Source organism: Mus caroli, unplaced genomic scaffold (genome assembly GCF_978045245.1).
Source record: "Mus caroli unplaced genomic scaffold, Mus_caroli_1 scaffold_1, whole genome shotgun sequence".
Taxonomy (NCBI): Eukaryota; Metazoa; Chordata; class Mammalia; order Rodentia; family Muridae; genus Mus; species Mus caroli.
This window is the reverse complement of record NW_028227256.1, coordinates 29352674-29374792: the sequence shown is the minus strand read 5'-3', so window position 1 is coordinate 29374792 and position 22119 is coordinate 29352674. Positions and strand designations below refer to the sequence as shown.

Genomic DNA, 22119 nt, shown 5'->3' with positions numbered 1-22119 from the left:
TTTTTTTTACCTCTTATGGAGGAATCAATAGTTTTAAAGTACAGCCCAGAGCAGCATCCCTGCATATAATCCCATCCTGTTTGGCACTACACAGATTGCCACTAGAGGCTTAGCAGACTCACTTGAAACTTATATGAGCCCACTCAATTAGCTTTTAAAAACAAATAATTAAAATATGGTCAGTGATACGTTTTCACATAATTTAAGAGATAAAAACAAACAACAACGACAACAAACACCCCCCAAAAAAAACCCCAAAAAACTGCCTATGCTCTTAGATTTTCCTGTTATCCATGTTGTGCTATTGTAGAAATCGTGGGATGCTTCCCCTCTAAAACCTAGTGTTTCTCCATAGAAAACCAAGGTTGAATTGGGGCAAAGATTCCTGCCAGTTTCTAGCTCCTTGGTACAAGTATTCCCAAGATCTAATGTCCTGTGGTCATTTAGATTTGTGAACTTCCACACAGAACATTCCCACAATGCCAAATTTATATTTTAGTAACGTAAGGTCAAATGGTTATTGGCTATTGGAAATCAATCATGCCTTGTTAATTCACAAAAAGATAAACATCTATAGATCCAACTATATGTCCATAGTTGAAAGGTATTAAGAAAAACAGAATGTCATTTTATGTGGCAGTTCACTTTTATTCAAAACCTACAGTCCTATAATTATTCAATACATTACAACACTTACAGATGCCTATAAGTGTTGTCCGAGTGGACATCTATCTATGCAGTAAGGCCATGACTCCTGAGGGCTGAACTCCTTCAGTCAGCAGGATCTGAGACTGAACTGAGATCTGAGCCTCTCCATTCCCACCCAGGTTCTCTGCCCCTCCCACCCTGGATCACCGCCCTGCCCACCCTCCTCATTCTAATGAATAACTGCTACATTCATGATACCAGTTGTGTCTGTTTGTAAATGACAACCCAGCTGGGCTTGTTAAATGGTGATATTCTCTTATAGAAGGAAGGGGAACAAGAGTCCTTCGAAGCTCACCTGAATATCTAGTAACCCTGGAAGCCAATTATATGCAATTCTGCCAGAATTACCTGTGGCCTTGAAGGACAGGTTTGATTACACAGCCTGGGAAGGACTTGGAGGAGGGGATTCTACTTATGCAGCTACAAGAAAACCATGATCCAGGCTGGATGAAGACTTCACAGTGTGGCTGCTTTTGGGTTACCCATGCTCCTAACAGTAACTCCTCATCATGGGAGCTATAAGTGAACCCAAAATAGTAATGTGTGCCTCAGGAGGAACTCTAGTGCAATGGAGCTTTTGTTGCCACGGGACTTTTTAAGTTGGTGGAGTGGACACTGCTGAGTTCTGCCTCCTCCCAGTCCCCAGGAGAAAATACTGGATACAGAGTGGGATGGAGGAGGGTACTTAAAAATACATTTCCTGTTTACTCTATACATTTCAGTTCTGGATGCCAATTGCATACCTTCCAAATGGTGAATGAAAAAGGAAGTCATGGCAATGGGAGACTAGCTGCATGTTTCTCACCTTTGTTTATCAGCTTTCCCCGCTCATGTTTACTAGGTTTCAAGTGAATTCTCTGAACGTATAAGAACTCATATCTTGCTTATAATAATTTGTAATTATTTCCAATTTGAAGCTGATGGAACTTTTTAAGGACAGGTACATTTCAGCAGAGTTTCATTCCTCACACACAAGATACTCTTATCACATGCACGCCACTGAGATCCATGAAAGCTTCTTTCGGAGCGTCTGTCTACATGTGTATCAGCGGCCTAACTTCTGAGGTAAATGCCTTTAGTGTTCTGCAAATCACAGAATCGAGTTTACCTCCTGAATTGGCAAATTTAGCCCTTGCTCGCTGCTAATTTCTTTGGGGTACTTACATAGTCTTCATAAGCATCATGAGCTGGAGGTGGGGGTGCTCTGTATCCTGGTACTGCTGCTGTCCCCCGGGCTCGAGGCGTGGGGACACCTCTCGCTATTGGGGGCACTGGAAGAGCTCCACGGGTCACAGTGGTCCCCCGGGGGGTAAGCACACCTCGTCCAGGTGGTGGTGGTGGTGGAACAGCACCACCACGGCCCCTAGAAGAAATAGGTGACATGCAGATGAGGTGACATGCAGAGAAGTAATGAATTTCTCAGCTCACTGCCTTCACACAAATCAGTCTCCTCTTCTGCTAGATATTATATAATACATAAAGTGGTTTGAGTCACATGAAAATATATTTCTTTAAATATTATGACTTAGTTGCAATGAAAAACATGCAATCAATGTGTTTCATGCGATGTGTTTTGATATTTTTTAATATATAATTTGAAAAGGACAAAAAATATGGAAACAGAAAACGAAAGTCTACCTTGTTTGTATTTTAAAGCTAGAAGACAAACCAGCATAATGTCTGAGATGTGCCATGCTGGCTACTGTGAGAAAAAAGTGGGAGGGGGGAGGATTATTTCAATATTTCAATGCTTGGGTTTATTGACAGTAATCTTTAGTGTGGTCTTATTAAAAAAACCCACATCTTAGTAAAATGTGCTATTCTGACCAGAATGATGGCATCCTATAGTTGCAGTAGCTAAAGCTTCCCAATCCTGATTTATCAGCATGCGGCATGCCTTCACTGTGTGAGCTGGAGAAGTCACTGACATATTTTACATGATAACTCAAGGGTTGTGGAATTAGTGCTCAACAATGAGAAGGCTGATTGAATGTTCTGTACCACAGCCTTAACACAAAAGCGATCTGAACAAAAGCATGAGATCAAAGGATGCAGCCATTTTTATAACATCCTAAAACCTTTAGAAAGGATGTTTATCTGTAGTCTTTGGGCAAATACATGGTTATTTCACTGTGTATTATGTATGAAAGTTGGCCTCTTGAAAGCACTGCTATCAGCAGGACCACTAAAGCTTTCAGGAAAATGATGATCTTTGGCGTACGGACAATCACAGTGCTTGCCTGTGCCTTTGCGTGGAGGCACAGGTTACACTTTCGGCTTTGAATAGCCATCAAACTGGCTCTTTCTTCCTGGGAGAAAATTAGCTTTAGGAACGAAGAATAAGAGTGCTGGCAGAGCTTTTTAAAATTCTTAGCTTACCCAGCTAAGAGCAGATAATTTCATATGAGCTAAATATATGAAAGAGTAGCCTAGATCAGAGGACATAAAGGATCCAAAGCTATGGTACCAGCTTTGAGCACAATGGCTGAGAAGACAGGATTTTGTTATCATAATGACATAAAGACATCTGTTAAGTGCAATTCACCCTCCCTGAGCCTGTGAGTTGTCATTTGCATTTGAGATGTTTGAACATGCAATATCCAACTCATGATGTTTTGGGAGGTTGTAGAATCTGTGGCAGGGGGTGGTGAGGGGAATTCTTACTGGAGGAATTAGCTCTCTGTAGATAGGCCTTGCGGTTTGTAGTCCAAACCCCATCCTGTCCATGGCTGAAACAGTTGGAGCTAAGCTGTTCTAGTCACAGGTTCGCTTTCTATGAGCCACTACCCAGTGTGTCTTTCCAAATATTATGGACCAGATTCCCTTCAAAATTTGAACCAAAATAAGCCTTTCTTTCCTCAGTTAGGTTGCTTCATGTCAAGTATGTATTCATAACAATGAGACAGTTCACTCACACAGGTTCCAGAAGCCCGTTTCTCACAAGTAACATACTCCCAGATCTGACAACAGCAGTAATAATTACTGCTGACCTTAGCATTTTAGTATTATCAATTGTCCACATGCTGATCGTAAATTATATGTGATGGCTATATCCTTGAATAACGGTAGGTAAACATTTTAATTACCTAAACTAAAATCATAACTATTCCTAATAGATGCTATCTAGATTTCTGAGTCTGTAATGTTTTACTCTGCAATAGTGTCATGCTCATATTGATTCTAATTTTTCATTGCATTTCTTCTCCAACCGACCTTCAATCCCCGCCATAGCAAACCCTACACAATGTCGGCCTCATTCTCACATATACACTCTGTCCTTTCTTGGCAATATTAACGCCATTGCCTTCTCCCATGCAACTTACAGCATCTGTCATCTATTTTAGGATCCTGTCCAGGGCTAAATCCCCAGTGCAAGATTCTTTTAGTTTCTGACTTCTTCAAAGAACATTTTCTGCATTTAATCTTCACTTCCTGTTCATTTCTGAGCCGAACGTCATTTCTTTAGCTCTTGTTTTAGCACTGGGAAAAGACTCTTGGCTAAGCCCACCAAGCTCTCAGCCTACCAATTTTCTCTTATCGCTCCCATGACCCTATGCCTCCTGAGTTATACTTAAGACTTCCCTGAACTACTATCTGGAAAATGGTCCTTTGGACTTTTATTCATTTCTCCACTCTGTCTCTCAGTATTTCAGGTGCTGTTCACCTGTTCCGGCTGTTTCCTTGTTAGAATTCCCCCAGAATTTCCAGTTTCTATACATGGTTCAATGCTTAGTATTCCATTTGGAAATATAAGGTTTTTCTGATATATGAACAAGGTTTTAAAATATTGAATGTAAAAGAGTGGTATGTAAAGATTTAAATGTTTGGGGCATTAATTAAAGTTGCAGAATACCTTAGCAACCTGTGAAATGATTTCTATGTGACAGATAAGATATTAGTTTAAGTTATATCCTTTCAAAATATATGAGTCAGCTATATAGGTCAGGAACTGAATGAATTAAACAGTCTCTGTATGAGAGCTATGAGGTGTGTGTGTGTGTGTGTGTGTGTGTGTGTGTGTGTGTGTGTGTGTGTTTTAGATGTAACGTTGTTAGATTTAACATTTAACAGAACAGTTTTATTTTGGCTCCCAGTTTTGTAAGTCCCAGGCCAGAAATATGAAGACTCATAGTATTCAGGCCTTTTACAGAAGTTTAGACAGAGTATAGGGGTTCCCAGAATAGATGGGAGCAGCAAGATGGAGCAAATAGATGGGGGATACCAAGATGGAGCAAAGTTATTGGGCATGTGGCAGGAACATGACAAAAAGAAAACCCAAGATACAGTGATAGCTATAGCACCCATGGAAGGCAGAAGGCACTTAATCCTATGACCCCAGACTTCCCACTATGCATTGCTTACTGATGTTTTTATTATGCCTATGGAATCAATGTTCAGGGATGTTAGTCTGAGTTCTCTTTCTTCTGTTTTGTTTCTGGCTTTGGTACTAGAATATGTATCCATCTTTGCCTTTATGCAAACTGATGTTTTCTGTTAAAAACTCAAAAAAGACAAAGACCTACAAAACCAAAAGAATGAGATTCTGTTCAACTTGACAAGAGTATATCCATTCAAGAAATATGTACAGCATAAATTAAATATTTTTCCATTGTGCAAAGACTTTCTTGGTTTTAAAAATATGCAAAGGACTGTATAACCTCTCTTCCCTAACCTGGGACAGAAGAGGGGAGTAGAGATTCTCTAATTCCTGCTTTAGCTTTTAAAAATAGTTGTTAAGTGCTCAAATCATGAATTCTGGAGTCAGAATGTATTTATTATTTTAGGTAATATTTTAATATTCTATCCAACTTTCGTTGTTTTGCTTTTGAAACTAGTTCCATGGCTGGCCTGGAACTCATCATGTAGAACCAGACTGGAACTAAACTTCACTTTTCTCAGTCTCTTGCGTTGAGGTCTGAACTACTACATGTGGCCCACCAAACTTTTGTTCCTTGGTTCATTATTTGTAAAAGTAGTTATCTCAAGTTTAAAAAGAAATGAGGTGAGTTAATGTGTATAATAATGCCATGAGTATAGATGAGCCTCTTGTCTTGTGCACTACATAAGCACCCAGTCTTACTGCCTCATGCTGTTAGTGTTGTTGAGACTGTTTAGCTCTATTTTCAATCATGACAGAGCAGAACAGCAGGGACCTGTTGTCATCATCTGCTGTCATCATCTGCTGTTAATACACTCAGAGTGAGAACTCTTGTACCTTGATGGAGCTGTGGGAGTTATTCTGATCCCTCTGCCTCTAATACCTCGGCCCCGGCCAGACTCTTCTGAGCCATTTAAGTAAGACAACTCCCGGAGTTGCTCTTGACGAATTTCATCATTGTAGTCCTAGAAGATAAAAACACAAGGAGATGAATTACTATCAGAAATTGAGTTCTTAAAGCTGAAACACAAACATACACCACAAACAAAAGAAAAATGATGAGGATACCACTTACTCTTAGAACATTTGTCTATCACGTGAGAGACCTCAAAATCTGTCACAGGCATTTCAAAACATGAAAACAAAGCTGAGTCTATTTCCACGCCTTACTTCAAAGCTCTGATGCAAGTACTCGGGAGCCTGAGGTGGAAAGCGATGCTTCCAGGGAGTCTACAGTCTGCTGGAGAACATCCTGAATTCTAGGTCAGTCCGGGCTACTGTGAAACAAGACAAACAACCCAGCTTTGTCTGTCCCTTTGCTCTGGGTCTGAAATGATGCTAAAGAATGTGCGAATCTCTACAAGCCTCTTATTGTATAAAGAACATGAAACTGTTTCTTTCATCAAGAAAGTCTCTTCGCGATACTGCATTTAATGATCTTAAATACCATTTTAGGCTTTATCTGAAGAAGAGAGACAGTCCTGTCAACATCAATATACTGCACTTGGATGAATATGTGTAGATTATGAATGCCTGCTACTCAAATAGCTCCTGGTTCACAGCCCAAACAGGAATAGCTCCAAGACACAGGATAGATGAGATTGTCTTAAATTTGTTAAAATAATGTCTAGCACCAGACTCTCAGACACAGGAATCCCATCAAAGAGGCTGGACTGCGATGCTGTTCAAACTGGGAATTTCCTTATGCACCTTCTCTGTGGGAAGTGAGAGTCACAATGTAAAGTAAGTTTTACAGTCACAATCAGGGACTCCGGTAAAGTACTTGTCTTTATCTTTAATTCTTTCCTCATTTAATATCCATACACACAACACACAAATACAAATACACAAATACACACACACAGCCATATACATACACACAAACACATACATACAGACACATAAATATACACACAGAGATACATACACACACTCAAACAAGGAGAGTCTAGGTCCTAAATCTTAAAGTTTTTGTAGAAGTTGAGCCAACAGAGATGACATATAGAGCCCAGTCTTGAGATAAAGGTCCAGGATATTAGCAGAGTATAAACTGCATGTATGTATTGACTGAGGTGCAATGAAGAAAGACAGTCAGCAACACATCTCTGCTGGTCGAGGTCTGGGCAATTCTTGATGCACTCTTTTACCTCAAGTTCCAGAAACTGTCTTGATAACAATGGAAAAGACTAACCATGCTGAAGCATTTATTTTCTTATTTTCAACATGTTGCTTTAATGTGTATTTTCATCAGTACCTCATTATAGTAATGGTGGGCTTACTAAAGCTGACAGAAAAGGTGAAAAGGGTAAACTACAGCTTCTAACAAGTTGTATGCTATTCAGTTTCTACCTCTCAATCTTTATGTTCAGGTGCCAACTACACTGGAGGGGAAAATTAAAAACATGTCTATTACTTTACTAGAGTCATGAGTGCAGAACAATGCTCCTGCTACTGAATCCAAACAGCTTGTCATCATAATGGAACATGAACACCATGATCTTCCCATGGAATATTGCTGATGACAGTGCTGTATCTGCTGCCTTTTCCATGTGGTAAACCTGTATTTATCCAAAGTCCATATGAATTAAGAAAAGATCGACTGGCATGGTTACATAGCCAAGATACATGATAAATCAGCCCTCATCCAGAATCCATGCCTTGGAAAGTTCTAGTAACCTTGAGCTGGCCTTGGTTGTGTGAGACGTTTCTGCTAATTACAAATGTAACCAAAGTGAGTGGAAAGTGCTTGTGTACTGGAATTTGAGCTTTTTGCCATTGGAAACTGTGGAAACTAAAAGGGGGCAGGAGAAGGAGGGGGAAGGGAGGATAGCCCATACCAGGCCAGAGTTCCTCCTATGCTCTGGACAGGCGGATGTAGGAAGGCTGCCAGATGCTTTCCACACGGCCCTGGGTGGGCATCTAAGCCACTGACCCCACTCCACGGGGAGGGGGGGTGTGGCTGGGTGGACAAGGGGAAGTTCCCAACCAGGGAGCCCTGGGGTGACACCCTGTGCCACAGGGTTATGGGAGAAGTAGCTGAGGGAGAGAGATTCCCACACAGGCTAGAGTCTGCACAGTGGGCCTTGATGAGCAGAGACTGTCTACGGTTTTAGAGCTTTATTGTAGAAAGGCAGGGAGGAAGAGAAAGGGTAGCTAGAGAGAGAGAGAGACTGGCTATGGCCAAGAGGAGAGGGAAAAGGAGAGAGAGAAAAGAAAGGCTAGAGAGTAAGAGGGAGAGAGAGGGAGAGAGAGGGAGAGAGAGGGAGAGAGAGAGGAGAGAGAGAGGAGAGGAGAAGACAAAGAGGAGAGAGAAGCAAGAGAGCAAGGGGAGTGAGAGGAGTGAGAGAATGAGGAGGGGCCAAACAGCCCCTCTTAGAGTAGGCTGCTTTATCTTACTGTTGCTAGGTAACTGGGGAGGAGTTTAGCCTGAAGGTCAGAAGCTTGGGACATTGCCTACATGACTACTAACCATGCTCCTCTTGTGGGGGCTGTGGGGTGGGGGTGGTAACTTCAACAGGAGCCAGGGTTCCAGGAGCATGAGGGAACTCCTTCTATCCCGTGTAGGTGAATTATCACCACTAGGTCTCAGGGTTCAACACCTCAGCTGGACTGGAAACCAGGCTGTCTGTGTATAGCCCAATGCCCCACAAGAAACTTTTATGTCACAAAGAAGACAAGTCTAGCTTAGTTTTTTGGAAAGTAGGAGAATATGTGGAGAAATTCTAGTCACTCTGACCCTTCGGCAGTCCTAGAGGCTCTTCAGAGTTCTCCTCTCTTGGTCAAACTGGTAGAGGTCAGAAATATCAGCAGCACTCCACAGAAATCTATTTTTGCAGAGTAAAAGATAATAAAGTGGTATGCCATTAAGAATCTTGTGTTGATTTGATCTAAAGTTGTTAACAACACAGGTGATTTGTCAGTGTCAGATATACAAGTTGTGCTTCAGAGTCATGCTTAAATAGCCAATATCCACTTCTTTGCATGAGAGTTCTGACACGTTACCATTTCTTTCTTGGGCCAGATGCTGTGTCAGATAGAATTCAATATCTCTGAATAAAATATCTAGGGATCATAACAATTTGAGCTACTTATTGAATGTCTTTTTTCAATGTGTGCTTTACCAATCCAGTGACATTGTTATTTTGCTGCTCTGGAGAAATCTGCTAACCTGGAAGGAATAGCCATGTTGAAGAGATGAATATTTCACACTGAAGAATAACTCTTTATGTAAGTAAAATTACTATTGACAATGTACACTCAAGTTCCTATGGACTTATTTCGAAATGCTCCCTTTAAGAGATTAGTCACTTTCCAGGTTTATGGTGACCAAGAGAATAGAGTCAAGGAATTACAACTATAACTGACCAAGATCAGCAGTTGCTACTGCAGTTGTGAAATACTACATCCCCCAGGCCATGTTACCAAGAGCTTCTCTCAGCTTCAGATGTTAAAATAAGTCCATTCCAGCAGATGCTGGATTCCTACGTTATGAGGACTCATTTATGGTATTGCTGAATTGAAGTATTGCTCTTACCTTCATTACATCAGAGAACCTCAGAAATTCACTTATCTTTCCTTGGTTTCAATAAATAAGAGTACAATTATTTTGATATTGATGAAAGAACATTTTCTCTGATAAAATCCCTCCATGTTTAATCACCTTTTGCATTGACTTTTTCATGGACTCAAGTGGAAATACAGAATTCTGAGAACATCAAGTTCCTAAGATCACAGAACTGAGAGCTTTGGCAGACCCATTTGTATTAAAGCTGTTGGAGGCTATTCCATTCAACATGCCCTATACTGTGACCATCAATGTAAATGCCATTATCTTAATTCAAAATGGTGATAGATGGGTTGAATATTAGCCTAATTCCTGATAACTAAAATGCAACACTTTGAATTTAAAGCAAAAAATACAACTTGTTTAATGCCTCACTCAATGAGAAAGCAGGAGTCATGGAGGTTGGCAAACACAAGAACTGTTGAAGATGGAGAATAGAACAATTTGATTAGGACAGAAGAACTATGACAGTAATATACAGGTTGCTTCTTATGTGGTGAGATATGAGAAAAGGATATGGACATCTAACAGTTTAAGATTGCATAACACAGTTTCATTTTTTCCTGTAATTTCTAAAATGTTTTGCATTTTTCAATTTTTGAAATAATAGCATGTACACTCACAATAAATTTCATCTGTTCATTCCCCTGAATAAGGTAACTTTATGAAACAATTTCCATGAAATGTGTGTGTTCCCTTTTGCCTCTCAGATAAGGCTCTCCCACTGTGCTGGCATATGGTGTAAACAGTATAAAAACAGCCGAGAGCAGAAGGATGCTCGGATGTTCCTCGAAAGGACTAATGCACACAGTCCGCACATTAAATGTATATGCATAATTTCCCAGTTACATACAGTCTTTTCCATCTGCTGTGGTGGCGTTTTGCCAAAATACAAATTGGGAAGATTATTTAACTTACATTTAGATGGCAGGTAATGGCAGGTGTTAATAGGCAACCTGGGGGTTTAGTCAGGGACCGTTTTACTGCCAAATCCTCTCCATTAAGACTCCACAGGCCCTGGTGCCACACATTTAAAACTGTTGAACGAGCTGGGAAGATGCTTCACTGAATAAAGGCACTTAATGCCAAGGCAGACAATCTGAGTTAACCTGGAAATTTACATGGAGAAAGAAGCACACTTTCTCCTGTAGGATGTCTTCTCCTTCTCTGTGATTGTCATGGTCCCAGCATACTTAATACACATGTATACACACAAAAACAAACACACACACACACATGCCCACGCACGGGACACACATTAAGCAAATAAATACATAAGTGTAAAAAATAGAAAAGAAAGGTAGCTTACAGTACTTTGGGGGGTTACAAAGAGGTAGGAATAATATCAACATCTAGAAATTGTACTAATGAACAAGAATGTGAAACTGAATGTGGCGGCACATGCCTGCAATTCTAGAACCTGGAAACTAAGACACAGGAATATGAAGTAAAGCCACCCTGTCTTATCAAAGTAAAAACTAAATAAAGGGGAAATATGTGCTCTTGCTCATATCATACTTATAGCTGAGCTGGAATGGATGGGAAACTTAAAAACAAACAAACAAACCCCAGAAAACCCAAACTTTAGTAGATATTATGTTATAAAACAAAGAATTCTGCAGCCTTTCTGAGACAGCACAGAATGAGCTTGGCTCACTAGAAATCAGGAAATCAATTAGCAAACTAGAGTCAAACAAGAGTAAATTAAAATTTATTAAGAATCTGCCCCATGGATGACTTCACGTAAAGTTCATATAAAACTCTATACTGGTATTCATCAAAGAAAACTGAATATCAGAAATTCAAAATGACTTTGACTTTGAGACTTAAATTGCTATGGATGGCAACTTATGATTTCAAATGTCTTTTATTTTGTTCCTGTTATAAAACTCTCATTATAAACTATTCAAAAATCTGACCAATTGTGATGATAACAAAACAAAATGAATGCATATGTTATTTAGGATTATTAGAATGCTGATTTTCTTTGTTTCTTTTTTATTTTCTTTATAAAACATTAGCTATTGACATGAGTTCCACCTGTAAAGACATGTGAAACAAATAACAAAGAAAAATATTCATTGTGAGATTTTAACTTATGCTAGTCTAGAAAATCAGTTATCACCTCAAGATAAATTTAGGATACTAGAAAAATATTCATTTAATATTGATATCAAGTTTGAGCTGCTACAAATATCAAGTCCCATTTATCAAAGTAAAGGCGCTATAAGCTTGTTTATTAAATGTTCTTGGCATATTCATATAAAATTCCAGCATTAAAGTAGGGAGTTAGGCACACAGACCCACCCATAGCTCAGGAAACATTGGAATCTGATTGGTGGAGAGAGAGAGAGAGAGAGAGAGAGAGAGAGAGAGAGAGAGAGAGAGAGAGAGAGAGAGAGAGAGAGAGAGAGAGAGAGAGAGAGAGAGAATGGAGTAACACCAGTATATTACCCACATTTTAGGGGAGGGCCCACTCACAGGTATAGTGGGTCAACAAGAACTTTCCTAAGCATACATGTGCCTCCGAGAGAGAGAGAGAGAGAGAGAGAGAGAGAGAGAGAGAGAGAGAGAGAGAGAGAGATATCTCACAAGACATGAAATTGGATGTGTAAGGAGTTGGGAGAAAATCTCAGTGGAGAGTATGATTATTAAGAATACACATTATATGAATTTTTTGAATGAAAAAGGATAACATTATTTAATTTTTGGCAAGTTGTCAAGCATATGATGTGGGAACTATATTGAATTTTCAATAATACTAGGCTTTAATTTAATCCTTTAACATGTGCTAATGTATCTTTATAAAGCAAACTCTTTTAATACACTTTTTACAGTAACAATCCAATGGTTCTCAAAGCATTTTCAATAAAAAATCATGGTGGAAAGCATAATTTGAGAAAACGTGTAAAATATCAGCACATAAAAATGGTTGATATGATTGGCTAATGTCAATAATCCTACAAGCTCAGGCCTCTTTGTAGAAAAGGTGAAATTCTCAACCAAATTTTCCTTAATGTCTGCATCTCTGATGTTTTGAAGCTTACTTTTCAGTTTCAAAGTTCACAGAACAGCCAACCACTCTCTGTGTATTTGAAACCTGTTCCACAGGACAGAATTTATGTCTGATACTGCAAACATGGCAAAATCCTACTTCTGTATGGTGATGGTCCCTGGGTGGTCTAAACTACAGGTGTTGTTTTGCTAAATGGTTATGTTGGCAAACTGCCTTCTAAATATTATATTTATACCAGTGACTGTGTATCACAGGCTGGCTTCAAATTTCCTATCTAGCCTAGTCAGAGAGACTATTTCAGATCTTCCTAGTGCTAAGCCTAAGGGTATGCCTAGTTTACGATATACTGTCATGCCAGACAAAACTTTTCAACTCAGATAAATACCACTCCTTATACTCTTTAAGTTACTGATATTTTGATAGCTAATGTTGTGCCTTTGAAAGCAGGAAACTATCTCTCTCAAAATTACTCATTATTCCTCTAAATCATTTTAAAGTAGTTTTTAGAAATATATATATATTTATATACATATCCCTATTTATAATATGGATATAATATCTTTATTCACAAAACAGTATATTAAATGAATTATCAGGTTCTGCCTAAGCATCACATATGCATGGTAATTATTAATACAAGCAGTGATTTGATTATTTCCTAGCAGTTTGAAAACCATTGCAGGCTAAATGAAAGATCCCATCATAATTCCAAGAAAGTGAGAAGAAATGGGACATGTTTGACACACTTTATCTGATATGGGACTGTATTCTTCAAGACCAAAAGTACTCTTAAAAGTTGATGAAAAAAAATCTCAGCAGTTATGAAATATGTAGAAGTTTGTATACAGTGTTTCAACAAAGAAGATGTACAAGTGGGAAATGAGACTCTGAAAAGATAGTTGACAATATACACCACCAGGAGTTACAAATTGAAGCAATGATGTGCCTACTAAAACTTAGAGAATCTATAATATAATACCAGACCATAGGACAACAGGAAACCTCTGCTCCTGGTGGTGATTTGAAGCAGCACAGCCAGTTTGCATTATAACAGTTTGAATGCTTTTTACAGAAATCTTCTTATTGTACCCTTAGGTGGAGAAACCAAGCCTCTCCTCACCCCTGGAAGTGATCAAAGACTTGCATTCATACATTAACCTACACAGGGAGATTTGAAAGGGCCTTTATTCATCAGAGCTTTTACACACCTATGACGTCATCCATGAGGAATGGGAAAGTGGTACATGTAGACCAGGGAATGCTCATAGTAAGTAACATACTTACATGTGGATCAAATAAGCCATGGGAAGACTGGCTGTAGGATTTAGTGTTCGCTACTAAGTAAAAGCCAATTAGAAAGAACTACATAGATGCTCATACATGACAAAGTCTGGAGCTAGATAGATATTTCTTAGCAAATAAAGCCTCCTTCATAGGAACTGCTGACTTCCAAGCAGTCCAAAGTGCATCACAAGTAAACCCAATGCATCTTGTGGTTGCACCTTGATTAAGGATAAAGGATTGATACCCACATTTACAGCATCAGGGGATTAACAAAGAATACAAGGCAACTCAAGTGCAGGGGAAAGTATTTTCAATGCCTCACATTTCCTACCACTATTCAGTTTTTACTTCATTCTTTTTCTGATATACTGGCACTTTCCAGTGGACGTGGGAAGCATACCTCTTTGGGTACATCATCTCTTACAATTAGGAAGAAAATGAAGAACGCAGGCACCGGACAAGCTAGGAAAAACATTGTCCGCACAGAGTGGAGTCAATAGGAAGTGACCGGAGAATATGTTTTCATAATCAAAAGATATTGTATGGTGTCAGCAAGGGTCTAGCAAGAGAAACAAAACTGTGATTGCTAGCACAAAAGACATGGGTTTGAGTAGCTCATATTATAACAGAATGAGCAATAAATGATCATGTTGTCATTTGTGGGAAGGTTGGAAATTGACTGTGCAGAGCTTGATGATATCTCAACTCACAATGTTATTAGACAAAACTGCAATGTCAAAATTATTCCTGTAAACCAGCTGGCTCATAAAAGCATTCTCCAACTTGAATGCATTATATTATATAATTTTTTAGTGCAAAGATACACCAAGGGATGATTCACAACAAGGAAAAGAGACAAACAGCAAACTCTTAGTGAGTTGAAACTTCCCCAGAACTGATATAAATGTTCGCTTTAGCTGTAAGGCAATTAAAACAGCAATTATAAATGATATTTCATATAATTTAAGCAGTTAACTATCTAGTTATGGAGAAAATTTTTCAGATAGAAATTCTATACAGATTAAAACATAGAAAAAAAATTGAAAAACAATACAAAATGAAATTGTACTAGATTAGCCAATCCAGCATAAACCATGTAAATTGAGACCATAGAAACAAAAGCTATTTAAATAAATGCCTGAGGTAATAAATACACAAAATAAATGAAAGTCATGAATATAATATGTGGAATATGAAATTGATATCATTTGTTCCTATAAATTAAAATATTACATAGGAAGATTTTAAGTAACTTTATGCTAAATTAAAAAATTGGATTGGGGTGTTTGAGCAACTTATAAAAAAACTAATGAAGTCAATGAAGAATATGTAAAAAAATAGACAATTAAGATGATGCATGACTAAAAATTTATGTCTCATTATCGTATTCAAAAAATGTTACACCAAAGTAAAAATATATGTTCAAACGCCTTAATATTGAACTTACAAAAGAAACATTACAAATCCCCAGAAAATTGGAGTGGATGAACAGTTTTTAAAATTAGTTTGTAAGAAGAAATATATTTTTTAAAAGAAATTGCAATTTACAATCAACAAACTAAGAATAATATAAGCCATCTCATAAGTGGAAAAAAAAGCATTTGACAAAAAACAAAAATCTAGCATTGAAACAAAGGAAGAAAAATGTCATAGAAAAAAATAAGTACAGAGGGGTGAAGGCCAACTTGTAATGACATCAATAGAAAACCTCAGCAAAATACAAAAGTAGTAGGACAGATGTTTTCCTTCTTACTATGAGCAGAGTGGGCCAGTGTGCTGTGGTCTCTCTGCTTAGCCTCAGATGGTCTAGAGGAACCATCTGGGATACAAATTGATAAAGAAGAAATAAAGGTATCACTATTTGTAGATGATATGTTAGTATACATAAATGACCCCAAAAATTCTATCAGAGAACTTCTCCAGCTAATAAACAACTTCAGCAAAGTGGCCAGATATAAAATTAACGCAAATAAATCAGTAGCCTTCCTTTATACAAAGGATAAAAAGACTGAGAAAGAAATTAGGGAAACAACAATAGCCGCAAATAATATAAAATATCTTGGGGTAACTCTAACCAAACAAGTGAAATACCTATATGGAAATAACTTCAAGTCTCTCAAGAAAGAAATCAAAGAAGATCTCAGAAAATGGAGAGATCTTTCTTCCATGCTCATGGATTGGTAGAAATAACATAGTAAAAATGGCCATCCTATCAAAGGCAATCTATAGATTCAATGCAATTCCCATCAAAATCCCAACACAATTCTTCAAGGACATGGAAAGAGCAATTCTCACATTCATCTGGAATGGCAAAAACAAAACAAAACAAAACAATACAAAACAGAATAGCGAAAACAATTCTTATCAATAAGAGAAGAGCTGGGGGAATCACAATCCCTGACCTCAAGCTTTACTACAGAGCAATAGTGATAAAAACTGCATGGTATTGGTGCACAGACAGATACATTGATCAATGGAATAGAATTGAAGACCCAGAAATACAACCACACACTTAAACTCACTTTATCTTTGACAAAGACGCCAAAAATATACAATGGAAAAAAGAAAGCATCTTCAGTAAATGATGACAGTCTAACTTATTCTATTATTATTATTACTATTACTACTACTACTACTATTATTATTATTATTATTATATAAATATACACATATGCACATATACTTGGACACAATACACACACACAGATCCTATTGAGTTCATTCAGCGTTGTTTGTGTGCACATGCTTTTACAGCTGACCACTGTAAACCTACCAGGGAGCTCATTCCTGAAGAAAACTGACTCTTCTCTCAGCAGCCATTAATTTTCTATAGCTCTCCAGCTAGCGTTCGTGGTTGGGTTTTGTAAAATTTCTAGCGCATTGGCATGCCAATAGATATAATTATTTCGTGGGTCTTGTTCGGTCAATTGCATTGTTGAGATTTCATAAATTCAGCTTTCATATCATATCTAGAAGACAGTAACTTGCAGCAGGTCTCCTGATCTAGCTTCTCTGAGAATCTCTTTGTGCCCTTTTCCTTGGTGTTTTCTGAGCCTGGGGTATAAAGGTGTGTTTACAGTTGCACCAAAAGAGATGGGGCACCTCATAGTCAGTTGTTTTCTGCATTTTGACCTGTTGTGAATTTCTGTAATGGTCTCAATTTGATTGAAAAAGAGGCTTCTTTGATTGGAATTGAGAGCTACACTTATTTATGGGCATTAATATTTAAAGAATAGGTATTATTTTGGTTAAGAAAATGAAAGAAAGAGGTTCTCCTCTGAGGTCTATGACATCTCCAGCCATGGAGAGTTGACTAGTTTCATAATACTAGATATGAAATCTTGTTTATTGATTATGGCTTAAATCCAACTAGATATCTGTCTCCAAGGTAAACTGCCACAATTTCACTCTTGGAAATATCTTGCCTTTTTGGTCATTGTGATTCATAGGCTTTACAGTTGGATAGAACTATTGATGGCTTTTCTTCTTTGGCAGCTTCCTAGCACCTCTGGATACTGTAAGAGCTAGTTCTCAGGGGAGAGATCTCCAAGTCAGTTTTGGCTGAATTCTTCCAAGTCTGGAGGCCAAAGTTATGAGACCTTCAGTTATAAGGTCCCATCTTCACATTCTGTGAAGCAACCAAAGGCAATGTCAGTAGCTTATATTATGGTTGGGAAGGCTCTTGGGCTACCATAACCAGCCACTCCAAGGGAGGCTTCTCATGTGTGACATTGTTATTTATGTTAGAGAGTTTTTCAGGCAGCATTATAATCTTGTTCGACACAAGTCCTTTTAAGCTATATATGTACACACATACATATTTTTAAATAGGTTAAAAAACTAATGTTTTATTATGGCTTTCACAATCATCCTTAATGTTTTATGTCTGTTTCACTCTTCTACCTATGTGTGTAGATTTCCAATCTGCTGTACACATCATTTTTCAGTTTGTTCTTCACAGCAGTATGCATGCCTTACTAGTTTTTCTAGAGTTCCTTTCTCTCCCACTTTAGTCCTTTTCTATTTTCTTAGCTTCTATATTACTTTAGGTTATATACTTAAATAGAAAGATTTTAGTTAGGATCCATTAATTTAAAAAAATGAGTACTTGCCTTTCTGAATCTGGATGGCCTCATTCAGGATGCGATTTCCTAGTCCTGTTCATTTACTTGCAAATTTCATTGTTCTTTACAACTGGCTATGATTTCATTTGGTATGTGCACCCCATTTTCATCATTCATTCCACAGTTAAAGGACATTTAGGGTGTTTTCATTTTCTACATGTTGTGAATACAGCAAATGGGCATGTGCTGAGGGATAGTATATCTGGGTCAAATGGTAGATCAATCAGCCAGTAGATGTTTGAGGATTTTCCATGCAAATTTCCTGGGCAGCAGCTCCAGGTGGTGATCAGGCCAGCACTGCATGAGGTTTGACCTCTCACCATATCCTTGCCAGGATTTGCTTTCATACATTTTCTTGACTTTATACATTCTGAGTAAGATGAAACCAATGGAACCACAAAGTTGTTTTAATTACAATTTCTGCTCTGTTTAGATGCCTTTTTTTTCCCATTTTTAATTAGGTCATTCATTTTCTTGGTTCTTTGTTTATTCAGATGTAATAATTGGCAATCATTATCTCCCACTCTGTTGACTTTCTCTTCATACATGTTTCCTATGCAGATGCATTTAGTTTTAAGAGGTCCTATTTATCAAGAAGAACGAAGACCAAAGTGTGGACACTTCACCCCTTCTTAGAATTGGGAACAAAACACCCATGGAAGGAGTTACAGAGACAAAGTTTGGAGCTGAGATGAAAGGATGGACCATCCAGAGATTGCCCCACCTGGGGATCCATCCCATAATCAGTCACCAAACGCAGACACTATTGCATAAGCCAGCAAGATTTTGCTGAAAGGGCCCTGATATAGCTCTCTCTTGTGAGGCTATGCAAGTTACTGACAAACACAGAAGTTGGTGCTCACAGTCAGCTATTGGATGGAACACAGGGCCCCCAATGGAAGAGCTAGAGAAAGTACCCAAGGAGCTGAAGGGATCTGCAATCCTATAGGTGGAACAACAATATGATCTAACCACTACCCCCAGAGCTCATGTCTCTAGCCGCATATGCAGCTGAAGATGGCCTGGTCGGCCATCATTGGGGAGAGAGGCCCAAGTCTTGCAAACTTTATATGCCCCAGTACAGGGGAACACCAGGGCCAAGATGTGGGAGTGGGTGGGTAGGGGAGCCGGGAGGGGGATATAGGGGATTTTCCAGATAGCATTTGAAATGTAAATGAAGAAAATACCTAATAAAAATTGGAAAAAGAAAAAATAAAGAGGTTTTGTTTACCAATTGTTACAGACTTTACTTTGTGGGTCTTAATTCAGAAAGGCCTCTCTTGTACCTTAATCTCCTTTGTTGTTGTTTTATATTCTTATTTCTCAGAGAATTTCATATATGAACACCTATTTCATAACATTTCCATCTCCCTACTCCACTGCTACCATGTCACCTATTACCTTGCAAATTTATGATTGCTTCTATTTAATTATACACACACACACACACATACATACATACACAACTCAATGAGTCTATATTGAGTATTGAGTTCCTAGTCTGTATAAATGTTTACTAGAGGGGACTTGTCCTTGTTTCTTCTAAGCAGCAACCAAACTGCTTATAGTCAGTCATCTAGGGTGAACTTTGAATCTTGCAGAGTAATTTTTTTTTATTTTGTCTAAGAGTTTTATTATTTTAGATTTCACTCTCAGTAATGAGGTCTTTCATTGGGCAAGATGAAAGATACAGATCTATTTCTAACAGTATTTGTTGAAGATGTTTTTCTTCAATCAATCTGTATTCCTTTAGGGGGGGTTATTGGTATTTTTGTTACCTACAAATGACAGTAATTATATGCACTCTTATTTGGGTCTTCTGTTTTATTTCATTGATCAAAATCTCTGTTTCTGAGTCAGTGTCAAATTGTGAGCCCAGGGTTCTACTTCCTTGTGACTTTGTTCTTCAAACATTTAATAATGTTGTTTTACTTTGATGGTCCATACTATAACCTACTTAATTAACTCTTAGATTTGAAGACTTTTAGTAGAATGGATTAGCCCATCATAAAAATGCTTCATTATCTTGATTTCCTCCTTGTCATTCTGACAGATGTGCACTAGAGTAACTTTGCTTTCCAGAATTTTCTCCTTTATTTTCAGCACATTATATCAAATGCGTCATAGGTCCTGAATTTTTATCCTATACATACAGAAGAAATTCAGTAATAGTATATTAATAAATCAACCAAGTAAGATCAAGGATAATTCAGCAACACAAAGAAACACTGGGTATGATAACACACATACCCCAGGTTTAACCCTGGAACATGTAAAATTCCTATTACCTATTCTACAGAGGTTTCCTTTATATTAGACTTTCTTGTTTTCTACATTTAATAATTGAAACTTTTATATTATACTTTTCATCTCATTAATCATATTTTATTTTATTTACTTATGGCTGGGCAATTTCAAAAATTCATATTTTAAACTCTCTTTGAGATTTTATAATATCCTTTGCTTTTTTGTTTCCTGAGTGAGACATATCAGCAGGTTTGTATTTTCTTTGTGTTGCTGAATTATCCTTGATCTTACTTGGTTGATTTATTAATATACTATTCCTGAATTTCTTCTGTATGTATAGGATAAAAATTCAGGGCCTATGACGCATTTGATATAATGTACTGAAAATCACTGTTTCTTCTTTGGCTTATGCCAACAGAAAGGACTCTTCCATTGGAGCATCCTTTATTCTGCATCTAGGTTTGTAAGTGAATCCCTTGTCCAGAAACTCATAACTACAAGTGTACTCTCATCTTTACTGAGACCTCCAAAGAAAATAAAAGCCAGTCTTTCAAAGCTTATAGACAAGACATTGCTCCCATGAGCTCCTTGGTATGACAACTATTGTAAAAAGCCACTTGGCATGCTCTATCATTGATCCAAACTTCTGGCAACATCTTAATTCTTCACAAGCGTATTTCTTTTTTTTTTTTTTTTTTTTTTTTTTTTTTGGTTTTTCGAGACAGGGTTTCTCTGTGTAGCCCTGGCTGTCCTGGCACTCACTTTGTAGACCAGGCTGGCCTCGAACTCAGAAATCCGCCTGCCTCTGCCTCCCGAGTGCTGGGATTAAAGGCGTGCGCCACCACGCCCGGCTTTTCACAAGCGTATTTCTAAGATGACTACATTTCATGAACATAATACAGGATCACCTGTTTTGCAGAGCTGTTACTATTTTTATAAGTTTAGAAACTATAGATTTAGATAATAAGAAAAGCACATGCTTTGTATATGGAAGATGTGACATTTGAAGAAAATATGAGCTGGGCGTGGTGGCGCACGCCTTTAGTCCCAGCACTCCGGAGGCAGAGGCAGGCGTATTTCTGATTTCGAGGCCAGCCTGGTCTACAAAGTGAGTGCCAGGACAGCCAGGGCTACACAGAGAAACCCTGTCTCGAAAAAACCAAAAAAAAAAACAAAAAACAAAAAAAAAAAAAGAAAGAAAATATGTCCTGATATTTATCACACTAAATTTGTGTCAAGCATTTCTAGAAGCACACTCTGTTGACCCCACGGGGTCCACCATCCTTACATCTTTACTTACACCATAACAAGGTGTATGGATCTCATCTCCATTCTTAACTGAATTCAATATCAGAGTACACACAAACATATCAGAGGTAAACTTTCACTTATTTTAGAAGGATATTTGTTGCAATCTGATTTGTGTTTCTCTGGAATAAACCTTAATGATATTAATTTAATATACATTTTCTTCATTTTAATACTAGTATTTTTATGTAAGAACAGTTACATTGATAATTTAATAATGTTCTGCATGCAAATAATTGAGAAAATCAAACAGGAATCATAAATGTGTTAGGAAACTCATAATAACAATTTAAAGACACGAATTATATCATGACTACCTGATGGCAATTTTATTTATAAAATAAATTATTGTTTCAAAGCAAATGCAAGCAGGATGCCTCAGTCCAGGTAAATAAATATTAATAAATCTATCTTCCTGAACCAAGTTCATAGCTTAGTCATATGTGTGGTTATGCAAGCAAAAACACAGATGGGGAGAAATAAAGAGTCA

The 22119-nt window shown here is 37.8% G+C and overlaps 1 protein-coding gene across 2 annotated transcripts in view; it reads right to left on the bottom strand.

Annotated features, from left to right (window-relative positions):
* The window catches only part of Khdrbs2 (KH RNA binding domain containing, signal transduction associated 2), a 488795-nt gene that overhangs the window by 211508 nt on the left and 255168 nt on the right, over positions 1-22119 (bottom strand). For both annotated transcript variants that reach the window (XR_015046810.1, XM_021163203.2), the window contains exons 5-6: positions 5924-6051; positions 1873-2071 (exon numbers count right to left, since the gene is read on the bottom strand). Coding sequence is in view for 1 of the 2 variants with exons in the window: in XM_021163203.2 (XP_021018862.1) it covers positions 1873-2071; positions 5924-6051 (327 nt within the window). In the remaining variant the exon portion in view is untranslated. The remainder of the gene's footprint in view (positions 1-1872; positions 2072-5923; positions 6052-22119) is intronic.